Source organism: Schistocerca gregaria, chromosome 8 (genome assembly GCF_023897955.1).
Source record: "Schistocerca gregaria isolate iqSchGreg1 chromosome 8, iqSchGreg1.2, whole genome shotgun sequence".
NCBI classification, from domain to species: domain Eukaryota; kingdom Metazoa; phylum Arthropoda; class Insecta; order Orthoptera; family Acrididae; genus Schistocerca; species Schistocerca gregaria.
The window spans coordinates 92877947-92894014 of record NC_064927.1 but is presented as its reverse complement, the minus strand read 5'-3'; the positions used below and the strand labels follow the sequence as shown (position 1 = coordinate 92894014).

The window sequence follows — 16068 nt, the reverse complement described above, 5'->3', positions numbered from 1 at the left end:
ATAAACACCAACATAACTGGAGACATAATCCATCCATCATGGAGCATCTAAACCATGAAGTTGACCTTGAGCACACCAGCCGGCTTTGCTGTGCCAGTACAAGACATGACCATGCTTACAAAACTACAGTACAAAATGAACATGGCGCATTGTCTGTATTGACACACAAATATTACTATGTACAAACCGCACACGGCTCCATCTCTGTATTGGCATGCACAGAAACATTACTATGTAATGTCTGCACACTAATTTGTAAGCAAGCCACTATCTTGTACTGCCACAGCGAAGCCGGCTGATGTGCTCCAGGTCCACTTCATGGTTTAGATGTTTCATGACAGATGGATTATGTATCTGGTTATCTGGTTACCTTGGTGTTTATTTTACATTATAAGAGGTTTTATGACTCATGATTCATGTATCTAGCTGCTTTTATGCAATTTGATGATGCCCCAAAAGTGTGAAACACATCATTGACATTAAAAAATAATTTTGCAACCGAGACTGTTTTTGTTCAGGAAAAACTTTTAAACTTGTTGCTGTAACAGTCTGGCACAATGGAATGGGAAAATTTTTATATTATAATAAGTTATCTCAATGTACATAACCCAGCTAGAGATGCAGCACTTACTGGCAGAGTAGGAAGAATATTTGTGGAGGTGATGGATGAGAACAATCTTCCACTCATGAACAGTGGAACAACTACTTGGCCCGGCAGACCAGGACAATGTCCCAATGCAGTGGACATTTGCTTCTCCTCAGTTACCATTGCAATAGCTGCCACAAGGGAGGTGCAGCAAGAAACCTTGGCTCATTCCAATAATACACATGACTATAAGAAAACCTCTCCCCTATCTACAAGTGGAACACCAGAAGAACTGACTGGGAAGCACATAAAACAATGACAAACTGAACAATTACATTGAATACCACCATTCTTGTGAAGATTATGCCAATATCCTTCAAATAATAGAACATTCAACCAATACTGCAGTCGCATGCTGTATCATGTTCCATCTGAGCAACACAAGTTCATCAATTTGGTGGGATGAAGATTGTAACATTTTTATTGTAGAAAGATGGGAGGCACTGAAAGCACATAGGCTAAAACCTGCAGCTGAGCATTATACACTATTCAATCCCATATGGGCGATGATGTAACACGTAATCAAATGAGAGACAACAGATGGCTGGAAAATATTTTGTGATAGTCTTAGCAAAGCCACTACAATGACTTCTATCTGGAACATGACAAATCATATCCAATGAATGTCCACTAGCTCTGATACATTCTTCACACACTTGCTACACAGTCTGACTACAGTGTTACATTCCATCAGGCCGATTTCAGTGAAACACGATATGGAAAACGTTCAGCCCCGGGACTGACTTGACTGGATTACAGTAGATGCACTTTTTATTCCAGTTGATCCACAGTGATGAGATCCTTTGGTACATGGAACATGTGAGAAATACAATAAGTATTTACAAAATAAGGACAGATATACTAATGTCCCTTCCACAGATCCCAAATGAAATGGCCCTTGTGGATGTGGAATAGATAAAAAAATAATCTTAAGCATATTTACATTTAAAAGGTTATAAGACTTGTCACGAAGTATTAAATGTTCAACACACTTAGGTGCATATGATAATTCTTAGGCTACTGAAGCCACAGCATCTATGAACCTTTCTGTGGAAAGCATCTCCACAGAGCATTGTCATGGGATAAAGTACTGCTCTAGGATCGCACAACATATTGTATACTATTTCTGGAAGTTGGGAAACAACAATTTCTCAAAGTATTTCACACAGTATGGTTCACTCACTCATATTGATATCTTGCAGCTGAAAACTGGCAGAGGAGGAGATTAATGTTTAATGTCCCATAAACAACAAAGTCATTAGAGACATAACACATGCTCAGGTTAGAGAAGGAAATCAGCTGTGCCCTTTCAAAGGAACCAGCCCGGCATTTTCTTCAAATAATTTAGAGAAATCATGGAAAACCTAAATCAGGATGGCCGGATGTGGGTTTGAACCTTTGTTCTCCCGAATGCGAGTCCAGTGTGCAAACAGATGGAAGTCAGATGGTGCTAAATCTGGACTGTATGGAGGATGCCATATGGTGGTGAGATTGTCTTTGAAATTCTACTATGGTGGCACATGAAGTGTGTGGTTTGGCATTGTCATGCTGCAGGAAAGCATTCCCCTTTTCCTTTCAAACCCTTGTTAGCCGTTGTTTCAGAGTTCGCAGCATTGTGATGTAACGCCCTGAATTTATTATTGTTCCACGATTAAGAAAATCAACATGGATAACACCATCCGCGTCCCAGAACACTGTGGCCATGATTTTTCCAGCTGAAGGCTGGGTCTTGAATTTCTTTTTCTGGGGCGAGTCTTTGTGTTGATATTCCATAGATTGTTGTTTCATCTCTGGGTCGTAATGGTGTACCCACATTTTGTCTCCTGTCACAATGGAGAAAGGTATCACCTTCATTCTCATAACGAGAGAGGAGTTCCTGGCAAATTTCAAGTCTGTGTACTTTCATTTCAGGAGTCAGCATCTGGGATACCCATCATGCACAGATCTTCTGACAGCCAAGCAAAACAATAATGTGACCCACACATTCTTGTGAAATGCCAATTGTACTTGCAGTTTTTCTCTGAGTGATACGACGGTTGTCCTGAATCAATGTGTGAACATTTTGCTTGTGAAACTTAGTGGTTTCTGTCACAGAACATCCAACTCTTTGTTTGCCACGCAGGTCAGATATTCCCGTCTCAACATCTTCAAACTTACTTGCCCAGTGATGCACAGTACTCACATCAACACGATCGCCATCAACTGCTTTCATTCTCTGGTGAATTTCCTTTGGGGTGACACCTTGTACCATCAAGAATTCAATGACTGCATGCTGCTTAAATACAATACTTTTATTATAAACAGCTTATTAAATAATGTAATGCCACACTGGTCACTCATATCTCACTATAAGTCACTGCACACACTATACACACATTGTTTCATAACACTTCACTCACTACACACACACACACACACACACACTCACTCACTCACTGGTGATCTTTGAGCCATTTTCTGTACCGCAACTTCCCATTTGCTATTCTGAAAAACTGAGTCAGCATCCCTCCATACTGAGTGACATGTTGAGCTCAGGAAGAGGAAGAGGTGTTAGTATTGTGCTATGCGTAGCTTGGGGGTAAGTATTTCTACAAAGAAAAGAAGAGGGGAAAAAACATAAAGTGAAGGTGTTATGTAGAATTTTGGCTGTTTTATAGTCATTATTATTATTATTATTATTTATTTGTATAACATTTTTTCATCAAACCTGTACTCTGTTTTATCTAAGGAATCCTTCAATGTATAAAATGTATTGCATAACAGGTACTTTTTAGCTGCCTTTTTAAATAAGTGTATTTTTGCAATTTCTTTAATCTCTTTTAGTAACTTATTGTACAGTTTTATTCCTTGGTAGAAAATGCTGTTTTGAGTTTTATGTTTATTTTTTCTTGGTAAATGTAAGTTATCTCTTGTTGCATGGTCATGGACAGAGCTGTTTGTGCAGTAATTACGAATCTTATTTTTGATGTGTGCACATAATTGGTAAATGTATTCACATGGAGCAGTTAAAATCCCTAGTGTTTTGAACAGATCTTTACAGTGAGCTCAACTAGTATTTTTGGTTATTATTCTTATGGCTCTTTTCTTGCGTTTGAAAATTGTGTTCATATTTTGTGCGTTTGCTGCCCAAAAAAGGATGCCATAGCTAAGAATTGAGTGTACATATGAATAATATGTAACTAAAAGGCACTGCATGTTACACACTGATGATAGGATTCTAAGGGCATAACATGCTGATGACATTCTGTTTGCAAGAACCTTTGTGTGTTCACACCACTTCAACTGAGAATCGATATTCATTCCTAGAAATTTTGCATTTGTTACACAGTCTATAGAGGTGCCATCTACAATTCATTTAACACAGTCATTTTTCCTCTTCAAACTGAAATTCATGGCATTAGTTTTCTTTATGTTCAATGTCACTTTATTGTTTATTGAACAATCATAAACTTGACATCTCGTGGAAATTGAGTTTTCTGCCGGATATCAGCATCTTCCAAACACGATATTTCGACGTCATTACTTGACGTCTTCATCAGGTGTTTGGAAGATGCTGATATCCGGCAGAAAACCCGATTTCCACGAGATGTCATCAAATCGCCGGGAAAGTTTAAGAAATTGATCATAAACTTCCTTGAGAGTTTCATTTGCTTCCTCGGCAAGGAGTTCTCTCGTTTTCTCAGTGACTATAATATTGCTCTCATCAGCAAAGAGAATTTTTTCACCATGAGTAACACTACTGGGAAAGTCATTAGTGTATATCAGGAACAGTATTGGTCCTAATATGCTACCTTGCATAACCCCTATATTAATGTATTTTGATTCTGATAGAAGTTTTTCTAAATGTTTAGATCTATTTTATGTATGTGTTATCCCTTCTCTTTGTTCCCTATCTGTTAGGTATGATCAAAACCAGTCATTAGCTACCCCTCTTATTCCTAATGCCTCTAATTTATTTAATAGAATCTTGTGGTAGACTGTATCAAACCCCTTAAAAAGATCCAAAAATGTGCCTCTGACACACTCATCTTTATCAAGAGCATCAAGTACAGCTTTTGTGAATTCTACTACGACTGACTCCGTATTTTTGCCACTTAAGAGATTGTATTTATTCAAGTAATTCATTAATCTGTCTTTCATAATTGCTTCTATTATTTTTGAGAAGGCTGACAGCAGGGAAATGGGCCGGTAATTTTCTATGTATTCTGCATTACCTTTCTTAAGCAAAGGTACAACTCCTGCCTGTTTAAACTGATCTGAAACTGTCCCTGATGTTTCAGTACATACATTGGTACTTCATCTAAGCCTATTGACTTTTTATTTTTTAGTTTTTGAACAGTTTTATTGATTTCATTCTCCATGGTTGGAAGTAACCTCATTGTATTTAGTGCAATGTTATTTAGAGGTGTTATATTTGTTTGCTGAAGGTAAGGTGATGATGTTAATGTCCCCCACACAGAATTATGTTGACCTTTCTACTTGAGACTTTATCTAGAACTTCTTTTAATTTATTGAAAAAAAAAAGTCCGCATTACCACTGGGAGATCTATACACACAAAATGATTAATGTTAATTCAATAGCTGATATTTCAAAGTGTTTGTCTTCACTTACTGTACTGAGGTCATGTCTTGATTTGAACTGTGTTCCTTGTTTGATATAAATGCATGATCCTCCACCCCTTGAAGTAGTAGTAGTTCTGCAGTAAGAGTTTGCCTTTTCATTCAATGATAATACTACATGCTGGATTTCTGTGTCTCTACACCAGTGCTCAGTGATACAAACTACTGTGCAGTTCAAAGATTGGAGCTCAACTTCTAATAGTTGTATTTTATTTTTTATTGATTGCATGTTTTGATGGAGGATTGTTAAGTCTGTGAAATGTCCCATGTTACTATTTCCAATAGTTTGTTTTTCTTTGTGACATCTGTTATATGTGATATTTGAAGTGTTAAAATCTGTCTTGTGAGTGATTGTTCGAGTATTTTTTAAATTGCTGGAGATACTCTTTATGCAGGGGAACCTGTTGTCTGGATTTATCCTTAAAAAAAAAAAAAAAAACCTGCTTAACCTACCTATGACCATGTGTGGTCGGAGATCCACCCCCTATACTTTCATGAATCAGCTGTACCAATCTTCCCTTCCCAGTCCTGTTTAGGTGTAGGCCACGCCTAGTGAAACCCCATCTGTTGATAGTCCCGATGGGCCCCAGAGAAACATGAGCAAAGTTGGCTGTCCTCAGAGCCATCCCTAACACCACATTGATTCGCCTTACAGCTCCATCAAGGTGTGGTCGATCATGATGCCGGAACAGCTCAACAAAGTGTACGTTGGTGCCATGAGTTAGGGAAGCTATCTTGTCCAGGTCATCACCTATGTCATATGCCCCATCCCTGTCCAAACTGTTTCCCGCCCCACCAGCTATCACTACATGGTCCTCTTTTGTAAAGTCCTCACATAAAGACCCTAGGTCCTCTATCACATGACTTAGCCCTGCATTTGGCTTGAAGATACGGGCGGCCTGGTACACTGCCCCTAAACTTTCCTGTAACTGAGGGCCTACGCCTCACCCATGGCTATTACCTAGAAGCAGCACTTTGTAAATTCCTAGGCTTCTTGGCCTTGGTTGAAGTGCACTGCACAACTCCTGCTCCTCATTCTACCTGAGGTTCTTTTCCCCTTAGCTCTGACAATGGCAGATACCTGTTTTCGGTATTGATGATAAAACTGTCATATCACGTTCCCTTTCTTCGTATCCACCTACCAGCTGCCAGTTCCCAATCACCCTCCTCCCCCCGTCTCCTTTTATCCTTATGAGTTCCTTCCTTGGTTCCTCCAACTATGCCTGAAGGGCACATATTTACTCCCTGTTCCCTAATCAAAATGTTCCTACTGCATACTCTGCAGTTCCAGGAGAGAGACTCTTCTGTTCTCCCAATATTCTCCCCACTGCATACCACCCCGGTGGTAATATTTCCTACAAGGTTGGCAACAAATCACTCTACTCACTACCCTATAACAGCTCCCACATTTCTCACTCATAGTCAGTTTTGAAAGAGTAATTAAGTTTAAAGAATATTTTAAATTTGTCTAGGATGCGAGATTGGCAGAGTGTAAACAAAAAATGACACAAAGGTCTTGTGTGCGGTGGTTGTTGTTTTTGTACTGAATTAGAGATACAATGACAGAAGAATGAATTTGTAATTACTTTGCTTATAGAGAATTTACATTATCAGGCGTGTTTGGTCAGGTTTTTAAACTTTATAACTCGGAAAATTTAGGACTAGATCGCGTCAATCTAACTAGTAAACAATACAAAATGTGTTAGTTAAATACGATTTAAAAACGTTTATTTACACTTTTATTGCGACAATAGACACTGACGAAACTAGTACTTGTCTTTTTTTTAAATAATTTTGTACAATCCAGAAAACTTGAATAGAATGTTTTGCGTTTATGTTATGCAAAATTTCGGGTTGTCTCAATTATTGGGACTCAAGCTAAAGAACAAGTTTTTTTCAAGAAAAAGCTCTGCTGGGACACTAATATTCAGTTGTGTGTAAAGAACACTACAGAAAGTATACAAAACAAAGAAAATTTAATGATAATATGCATACTGTTGTAGTTGAATCATCTTTATGTCTTGTGGTTTGTAATTAAATTATTATGTACATATTAATACAACAGATTAGCACAGGAGCATGAAATTAAAGCTGCACATTTGAAAATTTAAAAGAATCTCATCCTCAGTGTTTCATAAATACATATTTCTTTACAGAAAAATAAACATTAATGGCAAATAGCTGGATGACACAATGTCAGCTAAATACAAGCTGTTCTACACAGAGAAAACAGCTTAGTTAATCTTCATCACTTAAAAGCTTTTTTCTTCTTAACTTTGTTATTCTTACATCATCATCAGTTGGGCGAATATGAACCGGAGGAATGAGAGCTCCTGCTACATAACGTCCCTCAGCATTTAGAAAATTAAATGTAGAGCATGCACGTTCAGTTGGAAGCACTTCCAGATTGATGCGGTGTTGCTTTACAATGTCTGCCACTCTTTTTCTAAGATTTATATCGTATGTTGCATCTCCAATTCCAAGCACAAGCAAATCTGGAATACAAAAAATGAAACAGTGAATAATTCACACTGAGAAGTAAGCCTTTAATAGACTAAACCAGGAGATATAAATAACAAGATTTTAACATAAATAAATAAATAAAAACATAACAAACTAAAAGCTGATTCTGCTTGTCTAGTAGTACAAGTAATGGATAAACTTAACAAACGATTTGAATTAAAACCACTATGCAATACAACAACAAAGCTTGAAATACACAGCAACATATACCCTCTGCATTTCCTCTACTGGGGAAAAAAAAAAAAAAAAAAAAAAAAAAAAAAAAAAAAAAAAAAAAAAAAAAAAAATATGCATCTGCCTGTTTACTCTCGATCAGTGCGCACACGTATCAGATTACACCAATTGTGTACTCCATCACTTCCCTTCTGTTTTCCTTCAGAAAAGTGGCAGAGAGCAATGAGAGGTTATCCTCTCCACAACTATAATTATTGATGGGAGAGATGTGAAGGATGCATGCTTTGTTGCAGACATCAATATAGATGGGACCCATAGCAAAAGTGAGGGTCATGTGTAATTTCATCCATAAAGTACTGGAAGGTCTACGCAGGATTGCACAGCCTCAGAGGCATCCTAGTGAACTTGCCGAATAGCAAACAGACTGTAAAGCTTCTGTGATCAGTGTGCAACCTCTTGGCATTTTTGTCCCAGCTATCCAATGATTTGAATATGTCCAAACTGATATTGCTGGCCCACTGTCTTCATCTGTAGGACATATCTTTGTTGTTTTGCTGAGCAAGAAGCATATTCAGTTTGCAAGTTATCATCTAACAGCAAATGCCTGAGTCAAGCACTTATACCACCAATTAACAGCGTGCCTGAGCAACACTGTGTTGGACAGACAGTTTATCCATTCTCCTATCAGGTCTGTGCAACACCACCAGGGAAGATCTTCATGTTACACAGTATAACTGGTCTACAGCCACACAGTTCAGTTACCTGGCAAATTCACCAATACACCAAATGGTTTTATTGAGCCATAAGACCTCATTCCACAATGATATTCACACATTCCCTAATTCCCGTCACAGTTCTTCGCCAAAAGAGAAGACATTTAAGAGCGACGTCAGTGACACTTTTACTATGATTTCCATTGATAGCCTTAAACCAGCTTTCTGCATCTACAATGCTGGTAACTACTAATCAGACAAAACACCAACGGTGCCCTCCTCACGATGCCACAATACTCGGCGTGTTCACACACCCCTCTGCCGATCATCACTCCATCTGGACGTCGTGTGGATTTCAGCAGAAAATGCCATTAGCATTTGGGATAGGAAGTGATGATTAGTAATAAAGTTGTTCTGTTGGGCTGTTTGGCCACTGAAGACATGCAACTTCACATTCAATGTGAGCAATAGTCTTTTACAAACTACCCTATTCCGTATGTGCATTGCATGTAGTTCCCTTTGCTTTGTTTGCTTGGTAACTGGCTAAGATGACCCGGCATTCACTGACAGTAGCAATTCTTGTCAAATCAAAAAGCAGTTGTCACAGGTAAGGGGAGACACTCGTCTCATGTGCCCAACGTTTAGGATATTTTTACGACCACAGTTTTTGTGCAGTGTTACATGACTTAGTGGCACCATTTTTGTAAAAATGTTGAACAGTCCACACTAATCCACCGAGAAATCGGGCAAAATTATCCACATTGTGGTAAAAAATATAAAAGTCTCACGGCGCTATTCGCTAGAATATCCCACTGGTAGTTCAACCACCTAGCGGAAGATGTATTCGTTTTCAATGTGCAAGCAAATCAAGTAGCGAATAAAGAAATAAAAAAGTGTACTTGTGTAACAGTTATTTCCAGAAAAATACTTTTTCATCCACACACAAAAATTTATGTCATAAAATAATGGAGATCATCAGGAGAAATCTACAATTGGGCCAACCATAGACACTCAGTGTTACCTGTTGTGAAGCCAGGGAAGGTGGCAGCCAAAAAAGATGCAAACTACGGTAACCACCGTGTTGTCCTTAGGCTCTCTTATACTCAGTTTTGTTTGCAGGTGGTGTTCTGTATTATTTTAATAAAAAACACTTTCTTTTTATTAGTGTGATAATCTTGTCATAAAGTTGAATGGTTATGTGCTGTTAAGCACCACTATTTGTTTTTATATAATTTTCGCAAGAAATCTGTTCGCTACCTGAAAATGAGTCATACCTAGTTACAGGTAAATAAATTGTTTTATTTAATAATTTTTGAGTGATTTATAATATGTCTCCAACCGATCATGCATTATCCACATAATGAAACTCATCTAAAATAGAATATAATGAGCACAGCATAAATAAAACAGGAGGGCCACCTCTAGAGACAGCATGTTTTGTCTAACTTATTACTTACAATATATGTAAATAGGGAAGCAGGATGTATAAATTTAGTCTAGCAAACACAACAATAATGTGGAGTGTTGTTATTTTGAGTCAGAATATAGGGCGAGATAGTTATGGAGAACACTGGAATAGTGGTGTCTACAAGAACAAGATGTGCACAACCCCATGATGATGCACGGGGCCACGCAGCGGTGGCTGACTACTTTTATCATCTGTCTGTGGCATCATCAGACATAGGTATTCAAGGGCATATTGATATTACACCACTTTTCTGTGCATTCATATCAGTATTTCAAAGCTGTAGGTGTATCTTCTACTTCAAGTAGCTTTCCAATTACCCTCAAAATGCTATGTGCGCCATGTTTCAGCCCAAACACTCAGGAAAAAATCCTTGGTAATGCCAGAAGCAAAGATGGAGGCTTCATTTGTTGGTCAAGCATGCTCACTATTTTACTATGGGGACTAACATAAGAAATGACTTTCCTTCTAAGCTAACTGGACAAAATTTTATTCAACACGTTAAAAGAGGACACTGGTTAGTTTTCAACACTGTAGGAAGTGTAAAAGAACTGGCACCAGATGATTGTGTGGCCTTCCACCACTGACTGAGTCATGGCAATGAAGTGGTGTGTATAAGCCAGTCAGTTGTACTGAATCACTGCAGTACAATGGTCAATGTGTAGATGGGGTACAATGTCAGAAAGGAGCTATTGTGTCTGGATGTGATGTGCACACAACCAAGCCATACCCGAATCTGCAGATGAGGTCAGTAATACAGACCTGTGCAGTGGTGTTTGAAGTACACCAGTTCACATCTTTACGGTGGATGAAATTGTCACTGCCAGTATTTGGTTGGCAAGGTGGTGGAGTGGGGATAGTGTAAAGTTCCTAGTCGCCAGTCTTTGTACCAACTCCTATGATTAAATTTCATGCCTCTCCACAGTGTCTCACGAAGTCAGCAGATGTGACATTGTTAGTGTAGATCTGCTGTCGGATGGGGACATTAAGCTCAACGGGCCCCTTGGTTCTATTCTACAGGAGCAGGTTACATGGCGGCACCAGGTTTCATTCTCCACCTTCTCTCAGTAACATACAACAAAAATGCAATACTAACTACACACACGTTCATTACTCTTATCCATACTCTTAAGATAAGACACAATTCTCGTATGTCGCCAAGGAAAGGGGCTACTACTGATATTGGTGTAATGATAATGAATTACATATGCTAACCTGCTTCACGAATGAGTCTGTCGATACAGCAGTTCCTGAGATAAACCTTCACGTACAAACAGGAAGACACGGAAGTGGACTTTAAATTATGATATGGATACATAAGACAACTGGGGTCAACATGGCAGTAAAAGGAGAAGTCAAGCTTTGTATGTTAATTGATACAAACTGATTTTATATACAAACAAAAAAATGATGCAAAAGATACAACAGAGCATTAAAAAGCTACATACAATAAACAGTTTATTTTATTTTATTTATTTATTTATTTATTTTCTACTTGTCATAACAGTCTGACGCCTATAGCTTTTTCCTTTTTTAAAAATTTCTTTGTTTGCTGCTAGTTTCAGGATTGTAGCCCTATTCTCAAGCATCATCCAAGCTGTCACGCTGTAACCACAAAACAAGTAGTGTACAATGAAATAAGAAAGTACACCTACGGCACTGCAATTTCCAGAGAAAATTCTTCATGGATCTATAGACAAAATTTTCCCTTGTGAGATATTGGAGAGCATGAGGAGTCTACATGTAGTTGTAACTGTGTGTTTGTTTGTGTGTGGCAGGGGGTGAGGGGTGGTGTGGGGGGGGGGGGGGGGGGGGTGAGGGGGAGGGAGCGTATCAGGGCAGTTATGACAAACATATGTTGCATTAGTATCATCTGTCCAAAAAATGGCTTGACACAATCTACAGACTTATCTACCTTGTACAAGCCATTTTGTATCTCTGTAACTGCTACAAACAAAATCCATTTGACGCTACTTATTGTTTCAAGCCTTGATCTCGCTCTGCAATTTCATCCCCCTCTCCAGTTTCACTCCCTCCCACACACTTCCCCATATTACTAACTGAACTATACCTTGACACCTCAGGATGTACCCTGTCAACCTACCCCTTCTCATTGTCAAGGTGTACTACCATAAAGCTATTTTTTCACCAGTAATATTTAGTTATTCGATCTACCCTTTTTGTATAGCAGCACATTAGAAGTTTCAATTTTCTTATTATCTATTGTTTGTCACCCATAATATTTTTGTTACTGAATAGTTTCATATCCTGTGAATAATTAATTTGTAAATGAAAAAGTGTAGGTCAAACTTAATATTTCCAACAGGTTGTGGCCCCAGGCCACATAAAAATGAACATAACACAGTTTTAGCATACATTGGTAGTTGAAATTTTTTGTTGAAACCAGTCATATGGTGTTCTGTGCAATTTTCCTGGTATAGAGTAGTCCATGATGTTTCAGGATTGTAGCCAGATGACACTGACTTCTTGCCACGATATTTTGGCTGATAACCATTTTGCCATCTTCAGGTGAGAGTTTTGCACTGGAGATTGCTAGTTTACATTGCTAGCTTTGTACCAAAAATTGGCGCCATGATGTACACGCAAAGCCAGCCAATACATGAGCAACCTCTGTGAAGTTTAATGCCCTCTTTCTTATACTACCATGGAAATCTTGGCCTCAATGACATCCTTCTGGGATTCAGTTACTAAGGAGATCTTACTAATGGTGATGGCAGCTTTCACCTGGATAAGATGTGGGAGCCAGTGATATCTTCAGAAATAAGACACTTTATGACTGATGGCACATCTAGCGACAGTTAATTTTATTAATTTGACATCTGAATTTTAACTCAATAGCAGGCAGTCTGACAGAGAGCACGCGTGTAGTATCACCATTGCACGTGCGCCTGTGCACCACAAATGGAGCAATATTTGAAGACAGGGATTGCTCTGTACGGCTGCCTTCGCAAACGCATCTCGGCACCAATTTTCGGTATAAAGATAGCTATGTAAACTAGCAACCTCCAGTAAGAAAGACTCACCTGAAGATGGCTGAATAGCTGTCAGCTGAAATAACATGGGAAGAAATTGATGTCATCTGGCTGCAATCCTGGCGTAATAAGTCATACAGTAATAGGGACCTTCTATAAGAACGTAGCTACCAATGTCAGTTATAAAGTGAATATTAATAAACCTGCAGGACGTAATGATTGAGCAAAATGGAAATGGCACATCTCTATGATGCTTCCTTCATTCATATGAACTGGAACACACTATTAATGATAAGTGTGAACTTGTATTGGCATGAGAAATATGATAGTAACTGCTGTAAGTAAACCAGCTGCTGAACATGTGTTAGCTCGCAGTAACACTAAAGAAATATGTGACAAACTATGTGTGTGACCTGAATGTAGCAGAAAACAGTGTTTAAATATGTTAATTCAAACTTTTTATGGGTCCAGAATGTCAACACAGAAGATATTGTGTAGTATGGATGGATTTTAAAGAAATCTACTCACCAAGCAGCAGCAGCAGGAGCAGGACAAAACACAAATACAAAATATGGGAATGTGCAAGCTTTCAGAGCCAGTAGCTTCTCTTTCTGGCAGAAACATTGGAGCGAAAAGGAGGAGGGATGAAGGGAAAGGACTCGCAAGTTTTAGGAAATGGGGAGAGTTATAGGACAGTCCCTCAGAATCCTGGGTCAGGGGGCACTTACTGGATAGGATGAAAGGGAAACCGATTGTTGGTGCCTACACCAGGTGAGACTTTAGTACCTGAGAACTTAAAGGTGGAAAGTAGAGTAATAAGCAAGACAGATATTAATGGGACAAAAATAAAGTAACCAAGTGCAAGAAGAACTAGCATACTGAGGGTTCTGTAAAAACTTAATCATGTATGTAGACAGTTCTCCATTTTGGGAACCGAAAATCTCAAAGATTTTTGATTGTTATTAATACTGACACTAGCAAGATGTAAGTCCTGGAAATTCCAAGACAAAATCAAAACCAGTAGGCCTACAGTAGTTCCTGGGACTAGACCAGACATATGAAAGGAAGCAAGCAGGGGACTTCAGTTTAAATATAGAGAGAAAGAAGATTAAATAAAATACTTTTTATTTACTTACTTAAACATGACTGCAACTAACATTTTATATTTGTGTGTAGTGATATTTTTCTGCTTTTGATGAATGATCAGTGCACTGTATGTTCTAATGGCCAACAGATATTCTTATGCAATATTACAATTTCACAATTTTTGAATTTTTTTTTCCTTTACTTGTACCGTGAAACCCTGCTTCTTGTTGAATTTCATGAGTACAGGTCAACAGGGCCTATACATTTTGATGGGCAAATTTGTGACTGCCAAAATATGTGATGTAATGACAGATGTATTAATTATTTCGAGTTAGAAGCTTAAATGTTGTAGAATGCCAAGGGACCACAGAACTCAGTATGTGACATAATTTTGAAGTTGATACACCTTGTCATTGCTGAGAAGAAGGGGTCTCAACAGTCAGGCAGGCAAATAAAGAAGAAATCCTATAAGTGTTCCCTCTTAGGTACGGAACCTATCATGATGCAAGCGTCAATAACAGTGTATTATATGTGGTAAATACGTGAGATGGTGAGGAAAAAAATAGATAGATTGGAAAATAAAAGATGTAGGAACATAAATGGGAGCAAAGAAAAGTTATAGTTACTGAAATATAAATTTATTCAAAGTGAGTGGCAAGAACTAAGAGCATGGTGTAATGCCTTTTCTCACTTGCACTTTTACAGAGCTTGTGTCCAGGAGTGAATCCAGATGGTACATGTGGTGAAAAAGGCACCGATGTTATGCCTATCGTGCTGTAGAGCGATTTTTTTTCTGAAGGAGCAAAAACGACTGAGGTCATAAATGCACGTCATAACCTTATAACACTAATCCAAAAATAAGTTAAAGGCAACAACATGTTAAGCCCAATTAACGGAAGAAAAGAGAAGAACATGGGCTTCCCCTTGGGGAACAGTCCACAAAATATGCCGTAGAGACAGGATTAAATGTCATTAACCATATTGCTACAAAGGATACAAAATAAAATGCATTTGACAGCCCACACATCATTTGCTAAAACGGCAGATTACTCAGATGGCAAACATACACTAGAATGTAAGTGGTAAAAAAAAGGGCATTCTCTCGGGAAATGACCAACTGTCAAAGGCTGATGACAATGAGCACAAAGTGATGGGGTATCAACACTTAACAAATGATGAGGGCTAAAATGCAAGCACCCAATAAGCAAATACTAAGTAAAATGAATTCCTCACAGTGAGAGGGCCGGGAGGAGGTCGGCTAAGCTGCTGGTGGAGGTTTAATTCCATGGCACTTACTCCCATGAAGAAAAAACCAGTGACGATGCCAAAGTGACACCAGCTGCAAACGGACAGCAACATCGATATCATCTGAAGGGTTGGAAGAGCTGACGTGACCACGACCCACATGAACATCACAGCAGCTCCCTTGACAGTGGGCAAGTGGAAGCTTTCTTGGACCAGTTGTACTAAGTGATGGATTGTGTACAGCACACAGAGGCTCTGACAGGCACCGAGAGAATCAGAGCATATGACACAATTAAAAACCCTGTGTCACTGGATATACCAGGTGGCCTAATAGAGTGCAAAAAGCTCTGCTGTAAATATTGAGCAATGTCCTGGAAGCCAATGCCGAAAATGGTTTGTGCCAATGATGAAGGCACAACAAACACCACAGTCAGTCCTAGAGCCATCAGTGTACATGGAGGTGCTATCACTAAGTTGCATATGAAGGTCAAGAAACTTACCACACTAGATCAAATCTGGGGTAGTTTCCTTAGGAAGCTAATGAAATCCAAGATGAATTTGGGCTCCCGCAAAAATCCAAGGTGGTGAATGGTTCACACCCAT

General features: G+C 38.7%; 1 protein-coding gene across 1 annotated transcript in view; it reads right to left on the bottom strand.

Annotated features, from left to right (window-relative positions):
- Window positions 1–7263: 7263 nt before the first annotated feature.
- LOC126284116 (NADH dehydrogenase [ubiquinone] 1 alpha subcomplex assembly factor 3) overlaps window positions 7264–16068 on the bottom strand; it is a 28052-nt gene continuing 19247 nt past the window's right edge. The window contains exon 4 of the mRNA XM_049982793.1: window positions 7264–7761. Within this exon, the coding sequence (XP_049838750.1) occupies window positions 7505–7761 (257 nt within the window). The 3' untranslated portion in view covers window positions 7264–7504. The remainder of the gene's footprint in view (window positions 7762–16068) is intronic.